At 44.6% G+C, this 22,318-nt stretch overlaps 1 protein-coding gene, 1 long non-coding RNA gene and 1 pseudogene across 4 annotated transcripts in view; 2 read left to right on the top strand and 1 right to left on the bottom strand.

The window, feature by feature from the left end:
* LOC144697371 (uncharacterized) overlaps positions 1–22,318 on the bottom strand; it is a 423,816-nt gene that overhangs the window by 354,538 nt on the left and 46,960 nt on the right. The window lies entirely within an intron of this gene.
* The window catches only part of LOC144697176 (uncharacterized), a 245,052-nt gene continuing 224,976 nt past the window's right edge, over positions 2,243–22,318 (top strand). The window contains exons 1-3 of one of the 2 annotated variants that reach the window (XM_078569039.1): positions 2,243–2,350; positions 4,771–4,894; positions 9,215–10,467. In XM_078569039.1, the coding sequence (XP_078425165.1) occupies positions 9,573–10,307 (735 nt within the window). In that variant the 5' untranslated portion in view covers positions 2,243–2,350; positions 4,771–4,894; positions 9,215–9,572 and the 3' untranslated portion in view covers positions 10,308–10,467. Of the gene's footprint in view, positions 2,351–4,770; positions 4,895–9,214; positions 10,468–22,318 lie in introns of those variants that run through there. The other variant, XR_013580312.1, reaches the window with a different exon arrangement.
* Positions 10,707–17,669, top strand: LOC144697606 (uncharacterized; annotated as a pseudogene). The gene is made up of 2 exons (XR_013580403.1): positions 10,707–10,961; positions 14,938–17,669. The product of XR_013580403.1 is annotated as an uncharacterized LOC144697606 (transcript).

The following is a 22,318-nucleotide window of genomic DNA, read 5'->3' as shown; positions in this document are numbered from 1 at the left end:
ATGGTCGCTCATTTATAATAGAGATGAGAAGTTTTTTTTTCTCTCAGAGGGCCGTGAGTCTTTGGAATATCTTTTCCCAAAAAAGCGGTGGAAGAAGAGTCTTTAAACATTTTTTTTTTGAAGCAGAGGTAGATACATTCTTGATAAGCAAGGGAGTGAAAGGATATCTGGGGTAGGCAGGAATGCGGAGCTGAGGTTACAAACAGATTAGCCATGATCTTATTGAAGATAAGGCTTGAGGGGCCGAGTAGCCTACTCCTGCTCCTAATTTGTATGTTTCTATGTTCGTATGTTTATATGTTCTTTCCCTCTCCTCCTTTCCCTGTCTGTGTACTTTCTTGAATTTTATAATACCTTTCTTTTTCTAGCTCATTTGATAGTTCATGGACCTGAAGCATTCACAGTGGAGAGGGAAACAGGGTGAATGGTTCCGCTCGCTGACCTTTTATCCAAACTGGAAGAATTTTGAGATTCAATAGTTTAGCAGCAAGGACAGAGTCAGGAGAAAGAGAGGGGGAGTGGAGGGAAGAACAAACGGTCTTGTGATAGGAAGGCTGGAGAGATTAAATGACAAAGGGGATGATGATTCAAGGCAAAATTGGGTAATAATGAGACAAGTAAATAAACTAATGTGGCAAATGAAGAAACAAAAAACACGTCCAGAGGGGGTTCAAATGGTAACAGCAGAACCATTACCAGCGCCTACTGTCCGAAAAACTTGGAGTGTGGTTATGATCTGAAATTGTTGAAATGACTTTTGAGTCCATAAGGTTGTAAAGTGTCTGATCAAAGATGAGCTGCTGTTCCTCGAGCTTCCATTGAGCTTCATTGGAACGGTGCAGGAGGCCAAGGACAGAGAAGCCAGAGAATGATCACACTTGAATACTCAATGGTGATGTTCCACAAACCAGTCGCCCAAGCTGGCTTTAGTCTCCTCAGTGCAGAGGAGACCGCATCGTGAGCAGTGAAAACATGATAATGAATAGCAAAGAGTAGCAATCACTGCATCACCTAGAAAGTATGTTTGGGGTGCTGGAATGTGGGAAGGGAGGAGGTGAAAGGGCGAGTGCTGCATCGGCTGTACTTGCATGGAAATGATTCACTGTGATGTTCATAAGAACCCAAGAAATAGGAACAGAGGGAGACCATACGACCATCTGAACCTGCTCCACCATAAATAATCTTGCAGCTCAACTTCACTTTCTCACCCTATTGAATCGCTTAGTATGCAAAAAATCATGGATTTGTATTTGAATATGCTCAAGACCAACAGTGATAGGTTCAACTCATTTTCATCTGGAAAATACACAGAGAAAGTGCACATGAATTACAACTGCTCCATATCACTGCTCGGCAATAATATTAACAACTTAATCTGGCCTCGTGTCACCGAACTGAAATCCTGTCATTCTCAGATATGCTGTTCTTAATGTCATACTTGATGGATAAACAGCCCACTGTTTCACTGCAAGGCAACTTTGTAGATGCTCCATAGTGTTACAGACTAGCTCATTGGATCTGCTCATTCCATCCCATTTTATATTCAGCTAATGGGGAAAATGAATAAAATACTGAAACATACAGCGATTTGTGGGCAGTGGTGAGTTCGTTGCTCAGATTAGCTCAGGTCTCTATATTATAAGCGATGCAAGAAAAATGTATTCGACTAATGCTACAACTGAAAGGTTATACCTATCAAGAAATATTGAACAGGCTGGAGACGATTAATGTGGAAACGTGAGTGATGGGTGACTTGATTGAGGAATTTAAGATACATAAGTGTTTCTACAGTCTAGACAGCTGGAAGATGTTTCCACTTTTACAAGGACGAAAATAAATATAACTTAGTAATGAATCGAATGTGCAGTTCAAGAGAAACTTCCTTAACCAGAGATAAAAACGGAAAATACTGGAAATACTCAGCATATCTGGCAGTATCTGGGGAATGAGAAACAGGCTTAACGTCCGTGTAATGATGCAGTGCCGTTCTAATGAAAAGTCATCGACCTGAAATGTAAACTATGTCTCCCTTTCCACAAACACAACAGATCGACTGAATGTTTCGCTTCAACAATGTCGACTCTCAATGGCTGGGCTTTTACCCAGCATTCTCCGTGGGGAAGAATGTGTCCTATCCAGAATACAGGGAGCTTGTTGCGCATGCGTTCTAACGACCTGGAAGTTGAGCATGCGCATTGCGGTCCCTGACTGGGGCATGCGCAATGCTGATTGTGCCTGGAGTGAGACGGAGAAATGTGAAACAGTTGAGTACGGTCGAGTAATGGAGCCGCTGGATGGGTGGAGAGGATTAGAGCCAGCGGAGTGGGCGCGGAGTCTTCATAAACACCCGGTGAATACCTCAAACCCCCACTACGAAGCTACCGATCTTGCGTTTGCACAGGATGGGGCGACAGTTGTTGGCCTGCTCTGGGTCTTTGGCCCAAGTTAACGGCCGCCATCTTTACCAGGGGCGAGATGCAGCAGGGCGCATGCGCGTCATCCCTATCCCTGTCAGCAGGAGGGGAAAATGATGTGAATTTCGATAACAAAAACAAAATTACCTGGAAAAACTCAGCAGGTCTGGCAGCATCTGCGGAGAGGAGCACAGTTAACGTTTCGAGTCCGAATGATCCTTCAACAGAACTAATGAAAAATAGAAAAGAGGTGAAATATAAGGGGGGTGTGGGACAGTTAGCGCTGGATAGATGCCCAGTGATAGGTGGCGATAACCAAAAGATGTCACAGACATAAGGACAAAGAGGTGTTGAAGCTGGTGATATTATTTAAGGAATGTGATAATAAAGGTACAGACAGCCCTAGTGGGGTGGGGTGGGTGGGGGGAAGGGATCGAAATAGGCTAAAAGGCAGAGATAAGACAATGGATGGAAATACATTTAAAAATAATGGAAATAGGTGGGAAAAGAAAAATCTATATAAATTATTGGAAAAAAGGGGGATCGGAAGGGGGGGGTGGGGATGAAGGAGAGAGTTCATGATCTAAAATTGTTGAACTCAATATTCAGTCCGGAAGGCTGTAAAGTGCCTAGTACATCGATGATTGCTTCAGTGCTGCTTCATGCTCTTGTCTGGACCTGGAAAAATTTATTAATTTTGCTTCCAATTTCACCCTCCATCATTTTCACATGGTCCATCTCTGACACTTCCCTTCCCTTCCTTGACCTCTCTGTCTCAAATTCTGGTGATAGACTGTCCACCAATATTCATTACAAGCCTACCGACTCCCACAGCTACCTCGATTACAGCTCCTCACACCCCGCTTCCTGTAAGGAGCCTATCCCATTCTCTCAGTGTCATCGCCTCCATCGCATCTGTTCTGATGATGCCACTTTCAAAAACAGTTCCTCTGACATGCCTTCCTTCTTCCTTAACCGAGGTTTTCCACCCACAGTGTTTGACAGGGCCCTCAACCGTGTCCGGCCCATCTCCCGCGCATCCGCCCTCATACCATCCTCTCCCTCCCAGAACAATGATAGGGTCCCCCTTGTCCTCACATCACCCCACCAGCCTCCTCATTCAAAGGATCATCCTCCGCCACTTCCACCAACTCCAGCATGATGCCACTACCAAACACGCCTTCCCTTCACCCCCACTGGCGGCATTCCACAGGGATCGTTCCCTCCGGGACACTCTGGTCCACTCCTCCATCACCCCCTATACCTCAACCCCCTCCCACGGCACCTTCTCATGCAACCGCAGAAGGTGCAACACCTGCCCCTTTACTTTCCCTCTCCTCACTGTCCAAGGGCCCAAACACTCCTGTCAAGTGAAGCAGCATTTCACTTGCACTTCCCTCAATTTAGTCAACTGCATTTGCTGCTCCCAATGCAGTTTCCTCTACATTACAGAAATCAAATGCAGACTGGATGACCGCTTTGCGGAACACCTTCGGTCTGTCCGCAAGCATGACCCAGACCTCCCTGTCACTTGCCATTTCAACATTCCACCCTGCTCTCATGCCCACATGTCTGTCCTTGGCCTGCTGCATTGTTCCAGTGAAGCTCGACGCAAACTGGAGGAGCAGCACCTCATCTTCCGACTAAGCACTTTACAGCCTTCTGGACTGAATATTGAGTTCAACTATTTTAGATCATGAACTCTTTCCTCCATCCCCACCCCCTTTCCGATCCCCCTTTTTTCCAATAATTTATATAGGTTTTTCTTTTCCCACCTATTTCCATTATTTTTTAATGTATTTCCATCCATTGTTTTATCTCTGCCTTTTAGTCTATTTCGATCCCTTCCCCCCACCCCACCCCCACTAGGGCTACCTATACCTTTATTATCACATTCCTTAGATAATATCACCAGCTTCAACACCTCTTTGTCCTTTTGCCTGTGACATCTTTTGGTTATCTCCACCTATCACTGGCCCTCTATCCAGCTCTACCTGTCCCACCCCCGTTTAAACCAGCTTATATTTCACCTCTTTTCTATTTTTCCTTAGTTCTGTTGAAGAGTCACACGGACTCGAAACGTTAACTGTGTTCCTGTCCGTAGATGCTGTCAGACCTGCTCAGTTTTTCCAGGTATTTTTGTTTTTGTTTTGGATTTCCAGCATCCACAGTTTTTTGCTTTTATCTTTGTGAATTTCTATCCTGGACTGACAGGGATGGATTTTGGAAACTCCTTTTACAGGGGGTGAGAAGAGGTGAATTTCCATATAGCAAACTTAAATGAAGAGTAATGTTTGTCTCTTCTAAATTTCTATCCTGGACTGACAATAAAGGTCTTTGTAAATTTATTTTACAGGGTTATTAGAAGTGGAGAATTGACAGACGGGAAACTCAAACCCAACATCACATCCAGATCTGACAGAGTCACTCGATTCATCAGAACCTGAATATCAGCAGCATCTGAGTTTGGAATGAGAAAGGTTTGTCTGTTCTGTCTGTGGAAAAGCACCAAGATGCACAAACCCTGGTCAGACCACACCTAGATAATACGTTCAGTTTTGTGCAACAAACCTAAGGAAGGATAGAATGGTTGTGGAGAGAGCATAGCACAGATTTACCTGAGTGATACCTGAACTCCAAGAGTTTAATTACAAAATCAGATTGCAGGAAAGACCCATAGAGCCATTGTGACACCGAGGTGGCCATTTGGCCCATTGTGCCCATGCCAGCTCTCCAGAGCAACCCAATGACACCTATTCCCCTGCTCCACGTCCCTGTATCGTTGCAAGTTTATTTCCCTCAAGTGCCTATTCTCCATCACATCTCCCTCTATCTATTACCCAAAAACCTAAATCTGTACTCCCTGGTCCTTGTTCAATCAACTGATGGGAACAGATTTTCTTTGTCCATCTTATCTGAAGCTCATAATTTTGTACACCTCTATCAATCTGCCCTCACCTCTTTGCTAGAACCATTCAGTTAAATCTCCTCTGCACCTTCTCAAGGACCTTTTCATCTTTCTTGAAGTGTGGTGATCAGAACTGGACACAAATACTCGGGTTGTGGCCTAACCAGAGCCTAACAAATATTAGGCATAACTTCCTTGCTTTTTGACTCAGTAGCTCTATTTATGAAGCCCAAGATTCCATATACCTTGCTAACTGCTCTCTTAATCTATCCTGTCACCCTCAAAAAATCTCTGCACATAAAGGGCCAGATCCCTCTGACTCTACACAATGTTTAGACCTGTGCCATGAGGCTGCTATTGTCTTTCTCTCCCTATCCTTCCTGTCAAAATCCATCACCTCGCTATGAGGGTTATAATCCTTGGAATTTAGAAGGTTACGAGGTGATTTGATTAAAGTTTTCGGGATATTAATTGGAACTGACAGGGTAGATAGAGAGAAACTATATCTACTGGTTGGGGAATCTAGGACGAGTGGGTGGAGGCTAAACATAGAATCAGGCTCCAGCACCTTTTCAGGTAGAGAGTTCCCTATCCTGACAACTCTCTGTTGGTGCAGAAACTGCTGAACTCTATGTTGAGCTTGATATGGTGTCTTTGATGAACGGACCACAGGAGACTCAGGTACAAGTTACGATCGTTTATTCGAGCAATTGCAAGGAGGGCACCATCTCAATGTAGCTTGAGACAATACTCTGCTAATCTACAAGTGTTCAACATATTTATACATTATTGGTCACATACAAGAACATCCTCCAGATTCCGATCTTGTCAACATATAGGTTTACATTAAACAGACAGGTCTCTGGTACAAAGGTACATGCATCATCTGACCCTACACCCAGGCAGAGACCTGCCTTCCTATCTAAGCTGGGACCATCTGTCCTTCCCCTATCTGTTGAAGAGCACACTTAATCTATGTTATTGCGATCCTCTGACTACAGTCTAACTCCCAGGACCTTGCTGGTGATTGCAAACCCTGAGGGTGTATAAAGTTCAGCATTCTCTCTGTCCCAGCCTGAACTTTAAATGTTAACTACTTAGCAATTGTGGTTTTGCATGCTGGGATATTTTAAGTCAAGTCCCTTGACCATTATTGTATTCCTTTATTTCCCCCTAACAAGCTCTAAAGGTTGTAAAGTGCAGAATCAAAAGACAAGCTGCTGTTCCTTGAGCTCCCTTTGAGCTTCATTGGAACAGTTCTGGAGGCCGAGGTCAGAGTGAGATTGGGACAGAGAATTAAAATGACAAGTGACTGGAAGCTCAGGGTCAAGCTCACAGACTGAACAGAGGTCGTTCCACAAGTGATCACCCAATCTGTGTTTGATCTTCTCAGTTTAGAGCAGGCCAGATCATGAGCAGTTAACACAGTAACTAAGCTGCAAGAATTACAAGTAAATCACTGTTCATTTCATCCCATAAAATCTCAAACATAACCTGATGAAATATACTTTATTTGGAGAGGAGAGGATACAAAGTAAAGCAAACAGACTGCCAGAATATTAAATTTCACCCTAGCCATAAAGATTGTTAACATCAGCAGAAATAAACCCCACTGTCAAAATCAACATGGTTCAGCCCTCGTTGTGATTACCAGCAGCAATTACAGCAGAATCCAACTCCTGCTGTCACTTGTCAACTCACTGGTCGGCCTGCAGGTTGGATGAATGAGTGAAGCTCTTTTCACACACAGAGTGGGTGAACAGCCCCTCCCCAGGGTGAACTCGCTGGCATTTCAGCAGATCCCTTGTGCTTTTCAAGCTCTTCTCGCAGCCAGAATATTTAAACAGTCTCTCATAAATGTGCACTCCCTGGTGTGACTGAAGGTGTGATAAAATCCTTTCCCACATTCAGTGCAGGTGAACAGCCTCTCCCCTGTGTGACTGTGGCATTGAGTTTCCAGATCCCAGTCACAGAGGTCTACAGCACAGAAAAAGGCCCTTCAGCCCATCGAGTCTGCACTGGTCTAGTATCTAACTATTCTAATCTCATTTTCCAGCACTAGGCCCATAGTCTTCTGTGCCACGTCAGTGGTAGGGAAACTATTGGAGAATATTCTGAAGGAGAGAATCTATCTCCACTTGGAGAGGCATGGTTTAATCAGGGATAGTCAGCATGGCTTTGTCATAGGGAGGTCATGCCTAACAAATTTGATTGAATTTTTTGAGAAGGTGACCAGGTGTGTAGATGAGGGTAGTGCAGTTGATGTAGTTTATATGGATTTCAGCAAAGCCTTTGACAAGGTCCCATATGGGAAATTTACACATAGGAAACTTAGAAAGAAGGCAAATGCACATGGGATACAGGGTAATTTAATAAGGTGGATTCATAATTGGCTTAGTTGTAGGAGACAGAGGGTGATGACAGAAGGATGCTTTAATGACTGGAAGCCAGTGTCCAGTGGTGTACCACAGGAATCTGTGCTGGGTCCCCTATTATTCGTCATTTATACAAACAACATAGATGACTATGTTGGGGACAGGGTTAGTAAGTTTGCGGATGACACAAAGATTGGCCGGGTGGTTAACAGTGTCTTGGGCTACAGGAAGATATAGACGGGATGGTCAAATGGGCAGATAAGTGGCAGATGGAATTTAACCCTGAAAAGTGTGAGGTGATACACTTTGGAAGGAGTAATTTGACAAGGACGTATTCAATGAACGGCATGACACTAGGAAATTCTGAGGAACAAAGGCACCTTGGCGTGTGTGTCCATAGATCTCTGAAGGTGGAGGGGCATGTTAGTGGGGTGATGAAAAGGCATATGGGACACTTGCCTTTATCAATCGAGGCACAGATTACAGAAGTAGGGAGGCCATGTTGGAGTTGTATAGAACCTGAGTGAGGCCACAGCTGGAGTACTGTGTGCAGCTCTGGTCACCACATTATAGGAAGGATGTGATTGCACTGGAGAGGGTGCAGAGGAGATTCACCAGGATGTTACCTGGGATGAAACATTTAAGGTATGAAGAGAGGTTGGATAGACTTGGGTTGTTTTCGTTGGAGCAGAGAAGACTGAGGGGGCGACCTGATCGAGGTGTACAAGATTATGAGGAGCATGGACAGGGCGGATAGGGAGCAGCTGTTCCCCTTAGTTGACGGGTCAGTCACAAGGGGGCATAAGTTCAAGGTGAGGGGCAGGAGGTTCAGGGGGGATGTGAGGAAAAGCTTTTTTACTCAGAGGGTGGTGAATGTCTGGAATGCGTTGCCTGGGAGGGTGGTAGAGGCGGGTTGCCTTACATCCTTTAAAAAGTACCTAGATGAGCACTTGGCACATCATAACATTCAAGGCTATAGGCCAAGTGCTGGCAAATGGGATTAGGAAGGTAGGTCAGGTGTTTCTCACTTGATGGTGCAGACTTGATGGGCTGAAAGGCCTCTTCTGCGCTGTGATTCTGTGGTTGACACAGTTTCTCCCCAGTGTGATTGCACAAGACAGATGATCAGTTGAAACCTTGACTACATGCAGTACACGTGTATGGTTTCTCCCTGCTGTAAATGGTGCTCTTTGTGGTGCTGAAGTGAGTTACAGTCCCAGTGACCAGGAGAGAAAATGATTGACTCATTAATTTTCTTCCCACTCTGCAGACAGGAGCTGGAGAACTGAATCCAGGCAGAGGAGAGGGAGGGAGAAAACTGGGGGTGGAGGAAAGAAATGGTGGAGATGGTGAGATGGGTTTGGATTTCAGCCAAGGGAGCAGGGAGAGTGTGTGGGACGGGGATTTACAACTTTGGGGGAACTAGAGAGGAAAAAATATTCCATAGAAACGAGAATTGTCTGCTCTGAATTTCTATCCTGGACTGACAGGAATGACTTTGTAAACTCTTTTTCCAGGGCATAAGGCGGGGAAAATTTACAGACATGGAACTCAAATCAAACATCACATCAAGATCTGATGGTCACTCGATTCATCAGGACCTGAATATCATCGGCCTTTGAATGTAGAACAAGAAATTTTTGTCTGTAGGGAAAGATTTCAAACATCAGAGTGACTGGAAAAGCAGCGAGACACACACACACCCGAGTGAGAGTGTTCCAGTGAACTGACTGTGGAAAGAGCTTTAACCAGTTACACAACCTGTAAAAAAAAATCACACCATTCACAGCGGGGAGAAAGTGTACCCCTTTTTCTGTGTGTGGACAAGGCTTCAACTGATCATTCAACCTGTAGAAGCACAAGGACACCCACACCATGGAGAAACCGTGGAAATGTGGGGACTGTGGGAAGGGATTCAATTATCCATCCAAGCTGGAAACTCATCGACGTAGTCACACCGGGGAGAGACCGTTCATCTGTTCTGATTGTGGGAAGGGATTCACTCAGTTATCTACCTTGTTAACACACCAGCGAGTTCACACTGGGGAGAGACCATTCATCTGCTCTGTGTGTGGGAAGGACTTTACTAAATCATCCACCCTGACTGAACACAAGCGAATTCACACCGGGGAGAGGCCATTCAGTTGCTCTCACTGCGGGAAGAGATTTGGACGGTCATCCAATCTCACTGAACATCTCCGTGTCCACACTGGGGAGAGACCGTTCACCTGCCCCGTGTGTGGGAAGGGATTCACTTGTTTAACCAACCTCACATCACACCAACTTGTTCACACTGATCAGAGACCTTTTCAATGTTCTGACTGTGATTCTGGCTTTAAAAGCACAAGGGATCTGCTGATACACCAACGCAGCCACACTGGGGAGAGGCCATTCATCTGCTCCGATTGTGGGAAGGGATTCACTCATGCATCCAACCTGCTGGCACACCAGCGAGGCCACACCGGGGAGAGGCCATTCACCTGCTCCAAGTGTGGGAAGAGATTTCGTCGCTCATCCGATGTTCAGAGTCACCAGCGAGTTCACATGGGGAGGATCCGTTCAGCTGCTCTGTTTGTGGGAAGGGATTCACTCACTGATCCACCCAGCTGAGACACCAGCGAGTTCACAAGTGACTCCAGGGGTTGGATTCCACAGTTAATGACATCCAGGAATGAACCATGTTCATTCTGATAGTTGGGTTTTGTTTCTGCTGATGTTAATAACCCCATATAATGGTGTGAATTTAATATTGTGACAAGTGCCAAATAAATCAGCATTATTTCAACCACACAGTGTGTTGTGCCCTTGATTTCTCTAACAACGTCCACAGTCCCACCGCATCTCTCCCACCTTCGATGTGTGAAGAGACCATCACACCTACAAACCTGGTTTGAATTTAAATCTGAATCCACTCAGCAAATTGATTTAACAAAAGGTGAAGAGTAAACCGATCACATCAAATAATTGGCAAAAAGCCAGAGGGGAGATGAGAAAAGATCTCATTTTTTCTGAGTGAGTTGTGATCTGGAACACACTGCCTGAAAGGTGGACACAGATTCTATAGGAGCTTTCAAAAGGGAATTGGATCTCTAGCTACAGGGCTCTGGGGAAAGGGCAGGGGAGTGGGAATAATAAACATTGGCAGCTCTTTCAAAGATGATCCCGGCTCTTTATGCAGTTCTATATTGACAAGAGACAGTCTGATGTCCAACACCCCAAGAATAAGGAACGATCTTGGCTCTCTGAAAACCCCTTCAGCTCTTTGTAAGTGTCTTTCAAATGCTGACAGATTCCTTCCTTCTTTTGAAATTCCATTTCCATGTACAGCGGATGCAGACAGTGCCGGCCCCAGAGGGAGCAGCAAACCTGGTTCAGAATGGACACACTGGGTTCGTGCTTTGGCCTGGCTTTCTGCTGAGCATGTGCTGGGGCCCCGTGGGCCTTCACTGCTCAGGGACATTTCTGAGTGTGTCATAGCACCATGAGATACAGGAGGAGGCCATTCAGCCCCTCAAACCTACTCCACCATTCAGTTAGGTCAGGGCTGATTTGTATCTGAACTCCATTGACCTGCCTTTTAAGATGATGTCTCCTTGTTCTTGATTCAGAAGAAATAGCTACTCTATTTCGACTCGATTGGCTCTTCAAACAGATTTTGGTCATTTCGCCTTAATCCAGAACAACTGTATAAATTTATCTTTACATTCCAGGAGCAGCAGTACTCCTGGAATTGTTTATCACAAGGAGTTCACAATTCACCCTGTAATCTCCATGAACAAATGGTTACAGCTATAATTCAGTTTAATCAGTCTGAGTGTTTAATACAGGAGCTGGATGATTTACTGTTGCTGTATCTGGACATTGAGAGTCATGTGAGATTACTGAGAGAATGTTTACAAGGATTAACCAGGGAAGGTTCAAGATTCATCTCAAGAAGACAGTGCAGGAGAAGGTAAATGTTTCAGGAGTGAACATGAACAATGTGTAGTTGGTGGGGCAGGGGTGGTTACACTGACAAGTTACCAAAAATTCTGGACAGAAGTTGCCCCCACCAACATCTATGAAGGTGGTCTGATCATTTTTGTGAATGATGGTGTTTTTATTGAGGGTTTTGCCCCATTAAGAGTTCCCCTCTTTGCTTTGTTGAGAATGATTGCTGAGTGGGAATGGATACCAGTCTGAACAGAGGTGGTCAAACTGTTGAAGGGAGCTTCATAGAAAGCACCTGTCCTGGTCCCAGTTCAGACCACAACATGCTGATTGGGATCACTGTGAAATGACCTGGCCCATTATTGGCCTGAGTGGGTTTATAAAACCAGGACATATCAACTTATAAATGTACAAAAAAGAGAAAACAGGACTCATGGAGTCACCGAGTGATTCAGGGACAGGATTCCACACCAGCTCCCTGTAGAAGAATCCGGATGGTCCCATTCCCCCACTCTAACCCTGTCAATCTGCAAGTTCATTTCCTTCGAGTGTCCATCCAGTTTATGTTTGAAATATTTCATCTCCACTTCCAGCCCTCTCATAAGCAGCAAGTTCCAGGACATTGCCACTCACTGTGTAAAGATGTTCACCCTCACATCCCCCATTCAAGTTGCCCAAGACACAGATAATAAGAGCAGGAGTAGGCCATTTGGTCCATCAAGCCTGCTCCACCATTCAATAAGATCATGGCTGATCTGATTGTGGCTGTAACTCCACTTTCCTGTCTGTCCCCCATAAGTCTTCACTCCCTAGTAGATCAAAAATCTGTCTAACTCAGTCTTGAATATATTCAATGGCCCAGCTTGCACTGCTCTCTGTGGAAAGGAATTCCAAAGACTGATGAACACTCTGAGAGAAGAAACTCCTCTCATCTCAGTCTTAAATGGGAGACCCCTTATGTGTTAAACAAACCCTAGTTCCAGGGGAAACATCCTCTCACAATCTACCCTGTCAAGCTGCTTCAAAATCTTACATGTTTCAATAAGACCACCTCTCATTCTCAAACCTCAGTGAGTATAGACCCATCCTGCTCAGCCTTTCCTCAATATAAACCCCTTCATACCAGAAATCAGCCTAGTGAACCTTCTCTGAACCGCCTCCAATTCAAATACGTCCCTCCTTAACCTGAATCATTAATCAACTGACACAATTAATTTTAGGATTCTGGACAAAGACAGGAATGGTTCGATTCTGAGAGGATGGGGAGAGGTTTGGTAGAGGATAGAAAAGGATTAGGTTTCTGCAACTACTGTAGTTCTGCACTCTCATAAGGAAGGAGGTGGTTAGATGGTGCAACTGCCACCATTAAGCTGCAAAAGTAAAATCAAGACTTTATTTGAGCAATGATGAGGGTAAAAAGGAGTAGATTCAGTTTGGTGACACTTGTAATTTTTAGGGTTTTTAATAAGAAATAACTGTTAACATTCCCACCTCTGAGTCAGAAGCCCCACTGCAAACTGCCCTGGTGAGTGGAGACGGCTCTCCAGCTCATTCTGGGTTGATATCAGGCAGGATCAGTGTGTCCGGCGGGTCCGACTGTCCACTCCCATTGAGTGAGTTGTGGGAGCTCCTCAAACTCTCCCAGTTGAAGCTGGACCAACAGATCGGCTGGAATTAAATGGTTCCAGTCATGGAAAGGGCGTTAAACAGCCTGTGAATTCTTCCACTAATTCACATTGTTCTCCAAGGGATGATTTCAAAGAGAAACAATCACTACACTGTGTAATTTCCTGAAATAATCCCTGCTGTCTGTCCTGAATGAATCCATTTCAGAAACAAATGTTGAAATGTTTGCTCCACACCCACAGGGTTTCATCTGTTTAAAGCCACAAACAGAAAGGTCCAGTTTTCTCCTGGAGTTTGAGACAAATCAGCTTTTAAAATGATGCAGAGTTTCAGCCAATGAGGGAGATCCTGGCTCAGCCCCGCCCGTCATTCACTCCGATTGGTTGGAGGACCAGCCGGACCCAATCGGTCCTCCAGCTCTGCCTCTTCTTCCTATCGGCTCGGAGCTGCCGTCAATCACTCCGGGCATCGTGATCTGGAGCATGCGCAGTGCGGGTGATGTCCATGGACAGACGCTTGTTTGTCTCATCTTCAGGCGGGAAGGAGGCGGATAAGCGGAGGCAGCGTTAGGGGCAGTGGGTGGGAGGGGAGGATTCACAAACACCCATTGGAGGCCTCAACACCTCCAATAAGCAAGTACCGGGCCCGCCTTTGCACCGAACAGAACGGCAGCTGTGGGCTTTCTCCCGGTGCCAGGCCCGAGTGGACAAATGTGGGTTAATGAAGGAAATGCAGCAATGGGTTTGTTAATGAGAAATCACCTTTAACTCACTTTACTGATCCTGGAGCAGGAGGAGAGAATGGTGTGAATTTCTATCCTGGACTGACACTGATGGATTTGTTAATGAAAAATCATATTTCACTAACTTGCTGCTGTTTTTTGATGGTGTAACAAAGAGAGTTGTACAGGCATTTCCAAAAGACATTTGATATCGTGCTGCAATACAGACTTGTGAGTAAAGCTTTAGCTCATGGAATAAAGGGGCAGGAACAACAAGGATACGGAACAAAAACAGAAAATGCTGGAAAAACTCAGCAGGTCTAGCAGCATTTGTGGAGAGAGAAACAGAGTTAATGTTTCGAGTCTGTATGACCCTTCTTCAGAGCTGAAGAGAAGTGGAAATGTGATGAAATTTATACTATTTAAGGGGGGTGGGGCAGGTAGAGCTGGATAGAAGGCCAGCGATAGGTGGGGACAAAGGAGAGGTTGACAATGATGTCATGAACTGAAGGACAAAGGGAGTATTGGTGGTCGTGGTTAGTGCTAAAAAAGGTTACAGGATTGGCTGAATGACAGGAAACAGAGTGATGGTTAATGGATGCTTTTCAGGCTGGAGTTCCCAGGTATTTCCTCAACCATCTAATATCAGATATCTCATAATCTAAAAACTTTCCTGCTACTCTGTACTGTCAGGATGTTTCAGATGAATGTTTTGTCACGAGTCATGAATGAAGTGAATTGTCAAACATATTGTTATCTTCAGTTGTACGAATTTGTTAAAACGATACAGAAAAATCATCAGACACTTGGATTTCATCCCAGGGAGGAGGGAGAGTATGTGGGATAGGGATCTGCAGTTTTGGGGAACAAGAGAGGGAAAAAATGTTCCACTAAAACTAGAATTGTCTGTTCTGAATTTCTACCCTGCACTGACATGATGACTTTTGTAATCTATTTTTACAGGGCATTAGAAGGAGAATTTACAGACAGGAAACCAAGCATCACACGAACATCTGACAGAGTCACTTGAATTAGCAGGACATGAATATCATTGACCTTTGAATGTGGAAGGAGAAATGTTTGTCTGTTCTGTCTGTGGGGAAATATTTCAAACATCAGTGTGACTGGAAAAGCACCAAGACACATACACACCCAAGTAAGTGTTCCAGTGAACTGAGCTTTAACCAGTTACACAGCCTGAAAAAAAAATCACACCATTCACAATGGGGAGAGACCGTACACGTTTTCTGTGAGGACAAGGATTCAACTGATCATCCAACTTGGAGAGATACAAGGACGTTGGCACCATGGAGAAACCATGGAAATGTGAGGATTGTGGTAAAAGATTCGATTATCCATCCCTGTTGGAAAACCATCGACGCAGTAACACTGGGGAGAAGCCGTTTATCTGTTCCGTGTGTAGGAAGGGATTTACTCAGTCAGCCTGTCTCATGTCACACTAGCAAATTCACACTGAGGAGAGGCCGTTCTGCTGCTCTTCCTGTGGAAGGAGGTTCAGGTGTTCATCCAACCTCATTGCACACCAGCGAGTTCGCACTGGGGAGAGGCCATTCATCTGCTCCGTGTGTGGAAAGGAATTCACAAAGTCATCCTGCCTCATGTCACACCAGGCAATTCACTCTGAGGAGCGGCCATTCAGCTGCACTTCCTGTGGAAAGAACTTCAAGTGTTTACCTAACCTCATTGCACATCAACGAGTTCACACTGGGGAGAGGACGTTCATCTGCTCCGTGTGTGGGAAGGAATTTGCACGGTTATTTAGCCTTGTATCACACCAGCCAATTCACACTGTGGAGAGGCCGTTCAACTGTACTTCCTGTGGAAAGAGATTTAGCTGTTCATCCAACCTCATTGTACACCAGCGAATTCACACTGGGGAGAGGCCATTCACCTGCTCTGTGTGTGGGAAAGGATTCACTGGGTCCTCCAACCTGCTGATACACCAATGCACTCACACTGGGGAAAGGCCATTCAGTTGCTCAGTGTGTGGGAAGGGATTCACTCAGTCATGGTATCTGCTGACTCATCAGCGAGTTCATAAGTGATTCCAGTAGTTGGATTCTGCTGTTTTTGCTGTTGTTAATCACATCCAGGACTGATAATCTGACAATATTTGATTTGTTTCTTCTGATGTTAACAATCCTGCAACTGGCTGGAGTTTAATATTCTGAGTTCATCACTGATTTTTGGGGCTGCAGTGTCACTTTTTAAAAACACCATCTGTGATCTTTCCCCTTAATTCAAGAACTGTCAACAGGAACTCATTTACAATGAACTTTTACTTCAATCCCAAAATGATCTATGGTGCGAAATCTACAATTCAGTGTCAGAAAGGTTCCACTGATTAACATCTCCAGTTAGAAAGTGCTGCTTATTCCTTGCTGACAATTCTTACTGACTCACACATTCTTCACGGTGTTATGAATTCAGTTCATTGTGTCCCTGGGTGCTAAATTAGCAGTTTATGGAGATTATAACATTTAAGATGCAGGATGTTCCAATGCTTGTTGCATTGTTTCTTGCCTAGTAACAAGGATGGAACCTTCTGGGAGTGTTTCAATAGGTCCCCAGATCAGTTCAAGGGTCAGTGAACAGCTGTTCTCAAGGCAGTCGGTCAGTTTTGGGAGTCAGGAGCCGGAGGAAGAAGCTCCATACGGCCAAAGTGCTGCTGTTAGCTCTGGGGAGCAGAGAAGAAGGGGAAGCCCTCGTAATCAGAGAGGACTCAGGGGGAGGCCCTGGTAATCGAAGAGGGCTCAGGGGGAGGCCCTGGTAATTGAAGAGGGCTCAGGGGAGGCCCTGGTAATCAAAGAGGGCTCGGGGGAGGCCCTGGTTATCAAAGAGGGCTCAGGGGAAGGCCCTGGTAATCGAAGAGGGCTCAGGAGGAGGCCCTGGTAATCGAAGAGGGCTCGGGGGAGGCCCTGGTAAAAGAAGAGGGCTCAGGGGAAGCCCTGGTTATTGAAGAGGACTCAGAGGAAGCCCTGGTAGTCATATATAGCTAGATACACCCAGGAGTGTATCTCAGGGAAACTCAGGGGGAAGTGCCAGCTCAGTGACAATAGCTGTCTAGCAAAGAGCTGAAATTACACCAGTAAATAGAGGTAGAAGTGCAGACTCAGGAATCCAGGGAGAAGGAATCTTGGAAGGTGAGACTGAAATCCTTTAAGATGGGGCATTGTGAAAGCTGTCCAGGTGGGGGAGTCATTTGGAGGTATTTCCAAGGAGAGATTTTCAAAGGTGGAGATTGGTAACCCCTGTGTGAAAGATGGAGTTTCAGTGAGATTGGTTGACTCACAGTGGGACTAAACTCTGGGTGGGTTGTTGAGAAATCCATGGACTCTGTCTTGGCTGAGTCTGGCATTTACTCTGTTGTGTGGTGTGTCCGACCACAGTTTGTCTGTTAATTCAAATGTACCTCATACTTAACCTGAATGTGAGAGTATAACATAGATATTGTAAAATGTTTTATCTTTCTGAATTTGTATAGTAAATTTTGTTTCTGTTTGTCTAAAACCTGTGGAATGTTGTGGCTTTACTCCAAAACATGTCTTGAATCTCAACCTTTATCTACTTTAAACAAAACATTATTGGTCCCTAACCAGATCACCCATACGTCCCGGGGTCTGGCCAAGGATCAGAACAACAGTGACACAGTAATTTGTGTGTGGAGCCGGAAGACGTAGGTAGGGTTCTAAATGAATACTTCGTGTCGGTGTTCACAAATGAGAGAAATGATGTGGGTATGGAAATCACGCAGAAGGACTGTGATATAATTCTTAAAACGAGCATAGACTAGGAGGAGGTTCTAAGTGGTCTGGCAGACTTAAAAGTAGATAAATCTCCAGGCCCAGACAAAATGTATCCCAGGCTGTTGAGTGAGGCAAGGGAGGAGATAGCAGGGGCGCTGGCAATAATTTTCAATACCTCTCTGGCCACAGGAGAGGTGCCAGAGGTCTGAAGGACAGCCAATGTGGTACTGTCAGTCAAGAAGGGAGGAAGGGAGAAACCAAGGAACTACAGGCCAGTCAGTCTAACCTCAGTGGTGGGGAAACTATTGGAAGCAATTCTGAGGGACAGAATTAACCTACACTTGCAGAGGCAGGGACTAATCAAGGACAGTCAGCATGGTTTTGTTAAGGGGAGGTCACGCCCGACCAATTTGATTGAATTTTTCAAAGAGGTGACCAGGTGTGTAGATGAGGGCAATGCATTTGGCGTAGTCTACTTGGACAGCAAGGCTTTTGATAAGGTCCCGCATGGGAGACTGATAACGAAGGTAAGAGTCCATGGGATCCAAGGCAATTTGGCAAATTGGATCCAGAATTGGCTGAGTGGCAGGAAGCAGAGGGTGATGGTCGAGGGGTATTTTTGTGACTGGATGCCTGTGTCCAGTGGGGTTCCACAGGGATCAGTGTTGGCTCCCTTGCTGTTTGTGGTATATATAAATGATTTAGACTTGAACGTAGGGGGGTTGATCAGTAAGTTTTCAGATGACACGAAAATTGGTGGGGTGATAAATAGTGAGGAGGATAGCCTTAGATTACAGGAGGATATAGGCAGGCTGGTCAGATGGGCTGATCAGTGGCAAATGGAATTTAATCCGGATAAATGTGAGGTGATGCACTTGGGCAGGACAAACAAGGCACAGGAATACACGATGAAAGTATGTCCCTGGGAAGTACCAAAGATCAGAGGGACCTTGGTGTGCATGTCCACCGGTCCCTTTAGGTAGCGGGACAGGTAGATAAGTTGGTTAAGAAAGCATATAGGATACTTGCCTTTATTAGCTGAGGCGTAGAATATAAGAGCAGGGAGGTTATGCTGGAACTGTATAAAATGCTGGTTAAGCCACAGCTAGAGTATTGCGTGCAGTTCTGGAATCCGCATATTGGAAGGATGTGATTGCACTAGAGAGAGCGCAGATGAGATTTACCAGGATGTCGCCTAGGCTGGAGAGTTTTAGTTATGAGGAGAGATTGGATAGACTGGGGTTATTTTCCCTGAAGCAGAGGAGATTGAGGGGGGACATGATTGAGGTGCATAAAATTATGAGGGGCATAGATAGGGTAGGCAGGAAGGGACTTTTCCCCTTGGTGGAGGTGTCAATAACCAGGGGGCACAGATTTAAGGCAAGGTGCAGGAGGTTTACAGGGGATGTGAGGAAGAATTTTTTCACCCAGATGGTGTTGGGAATCTGGAACTCACTGCCTGAAAGGGTGGTAGAGACAGAAACCCTCACAACATTTCAGAAGTATTTGGATGTGCACTTGCGATTCCATGGCATACAAGACTATGGACCTAGTGCTGGAAAATGGGATTAGAATAGTTAGGTGATTGTTTGACCAGTGCAGATGGACCGTTGGGCCTTTTTCTCTGCTGTAGACCTCTTTTATTCTATGACCTCCATTATGAAATTATATTATCAATATATATGAATAAAATGGTAAAATATTTCACAGGCAGATCAATAAAAGCTTCATCAATCAACATTGATATTGATGAAGTTTGAAAGTCGCTGATTCAATCATTTCTGACACAGCAGCAGCAACATTTGGTAAGGGTGGAACCCACAACAAAAACTGGTTTGAGACCCACTCAGCAGAGATGACAGCTGTCATTGAAGCAAAAAGCAAAGCCCACCTGATGTACAACTTAAACCCAACAGTTAGAACACTGCATAACTTGAAAGTGACCAAGAGAGTCGTGTAAAAGACAGGGAGATATTGTGCAAATAAATACTGGATCAACCAATGTCAAGAAACCCAAACTGCCTGTGACAAAGGAAATCTACGCGCCATGTATGATGGTATCAAGAGTGCACTTGGTCTTACCATTACTAAAAATGCCCTCCTGAAATCGGCAGATGGTGAAGTGCTCACTGACAGAAGTAAAAAGATTTCCTGCTGGTGAAATATTTCAAACATCTGTGAGACTGGACACTACCGTGAGCTTTACTACTCCTGAGATGGACATTTTCCATTCCACACTGCCCCACAGATTCCTGTCATGGTTGAGTTGGATGAGCTCGAAAAGGCCGTTGATTGTCCAGCAAGCAGAAAGACACTGGCAAGGATGGAATTCCAGCTGAACTGCTCAAGCACGGAACTGCCACAACTTCATGACCTCCTCCTTCTCTGTTACAAAGTCTCATGGATTGTTTCTTTTGTGTATTGAACCTTTTTTCTTTAGTAAGCTCGTGCTAAATTGCTGATAAAATGTCAACACTTTTTTTTATTGAAATGGACCATGTTTACCTATTAATTCACCTGGTAAATTATGTTGACCTCTTTAGTGCATCTGTGTGATACTCTGATTGCTTTTCTCACAGTTTATACCTGAATATCTCAACTCTCTGACAGATTTAATAATGTATTTTTATTCAGTTAATCACCTGACTATCCGGCTCAATGAGCAGAATGCACATTGCCTGTCCTTTCACATCATTCATCAGTTCACAGCTTCTCATCTTGTCCTTCTAGAGCCTGCTTCTATTGCTGGTCCTTAGTTTTAATGTGTGTAAGTGTCTTTACTATAAAGAAATGCTTAATAAAGCTATTAGAATTATTCAGATTTTCCACAATGGCCTCCCTCTGTCTACATTCCCTACCTCGAGGTTCAAGTAGATTCTTCCTTTTGTAGTTTCAAAGCTTTTCTCTTGGTCAGTGCAAACATTTCCATTATATTCTTTCTCCTTGTAATCTGTCTTAGAATTCTCTTCATCAAGGAGACCACCAATATAAGGGGAATCAGCATCATCTGTGATTCCAGGAGGAAAGTGGATGCTGTGATCATCCAGGAATGTTGTCCTGTATTTTACTCTATCTCCCACCCAGGGTTGCAATAGCCTACTCAATGTTAATGCTTTGTTGTTGCCTCTGTCCCAGATGTTGTTCAATGTACATTTAAGGTTCAGAAGAAGGTTGAATTGGATGGTCAAAACTGCTTGCAGTACCTGGAGGGTGATGTTTACATGAATTTCTCTTAATGTTATGGCTCTTACAACATACACCGATACTTTATCCCTGGCAATAGTCAGGGTGGCTGGTGTTGTCCACCCAATAAAACTGGAATTATCCTTGTGTGAGTATGTCTGTGCGTGAGCGGTCTGGGGTGGGGCTGCTAGCTGTGTGTGTCAGGGCTGTATGTTTGTCTATATGTATATATGAAAGAGACAGATTGTGTGAGTGTGTGTGCTGCTTCTCATTCGCTGTAACACAAACCTTCCTCTCTCTGAGCAGACAATGTTGGTTCTCTGAGAATTCCATCGAGTGATTTCAATGGTACCATTCAGAGATTCTTCATCCAGGGTGTAGCCACAGGCTGACCGTGTGCTGTGTAAAACCTGACACCTGCACAACCAGGCCCCACTTCTCCAAGAACAACATGAAATGCCTGCTGCTTTCCAGATCCCTTCCTTTCCCCTCACTGTTGTCCTCACGCTGTTCACAAATTCTTGTGTACATCATCCTCCCTGGTCTCCACTTTAAATAATTCCATCGGTCTTATGTGCTGTTGATAAAGGGGGACCAGTGGATGTACTGTACTTAGATTTCCAGAAACTGTTTGATAAAGTGCCATATCAAATGTTATTGGAGAAAATAAAAGCTTACGGTGTAGAGGGTAACATATTGGCATGGACAGAAGATTGGCTAGCTAACAGGAAGCAGACAGTTGGCATGAATGGGTCTTTTTCTGGTTGGCATGATGTGATGAGTGGTGTGCCACATGGATCAGTGCTGGTGCCTCAACTCCTTACAATTTATATAAATGACTTCGATGAAGGGACCTAATCAATGGTTGCTAAATTTGGTGATGACACAAAGATAAGATGAAAAGTAAATTGTGAAGAGGACATAAGGAGGCTACAAAATGACAAAGATAGGTAAAGTGAGTGGACAAAGATCTGGCAATTGGAGTATAATGTGGACAAATGTGGAATCGTCCATTTTGGCAGGAAGAATAAAAGAGAGGCTTATTATCAAAGAACTCCAATAAATTGATTTCCCTTTTACAAAACCATGTTGACTCTGCCTGATTGCCTTGAATTTTTCTAAGTGCCCTGCCATAACATCTTTAATAATAGCATCAAGCAATTTCCCAAAGACAGATGTTAGGCTAACTGGCCTATAGTTCCTTGCTTTCTGTCTCCCTCCCTTCTTGAATAAAAGAGTTATATTGGCTATTTTCCAATCGAATGGAACCTTCCCCGAATCTAGAGAATTTTGGAAAACTTAAACCAGTGCCACACTATCTCAATAGCCACTTCTTTCCTGGAGATTTGTCAGCCTGCAGCCCCAACAATTTGCTCAATACCACTTCCCTGGTG

This window comes from Cetorhinus maximus, chromosome 23 (genome assembly GCF_964194155.1).
Source record: "Cetorhinus maximus chromosome 23, sCetMax3.hap1.1, whole genome shotgun sequence".
Taxonomy (NCBI): Eukaryota; Metazoa; Chordata; class Chondrichthyes; order Lamniformes; family Cetorhinidae; genus Cetorhinus; species Cetorhinus maximus.
The sequence above is the reverse complement of the archived record's forward strand: the minus strand, read 5'-3'. Positions and strand labels throughout refer to the sequence as shown.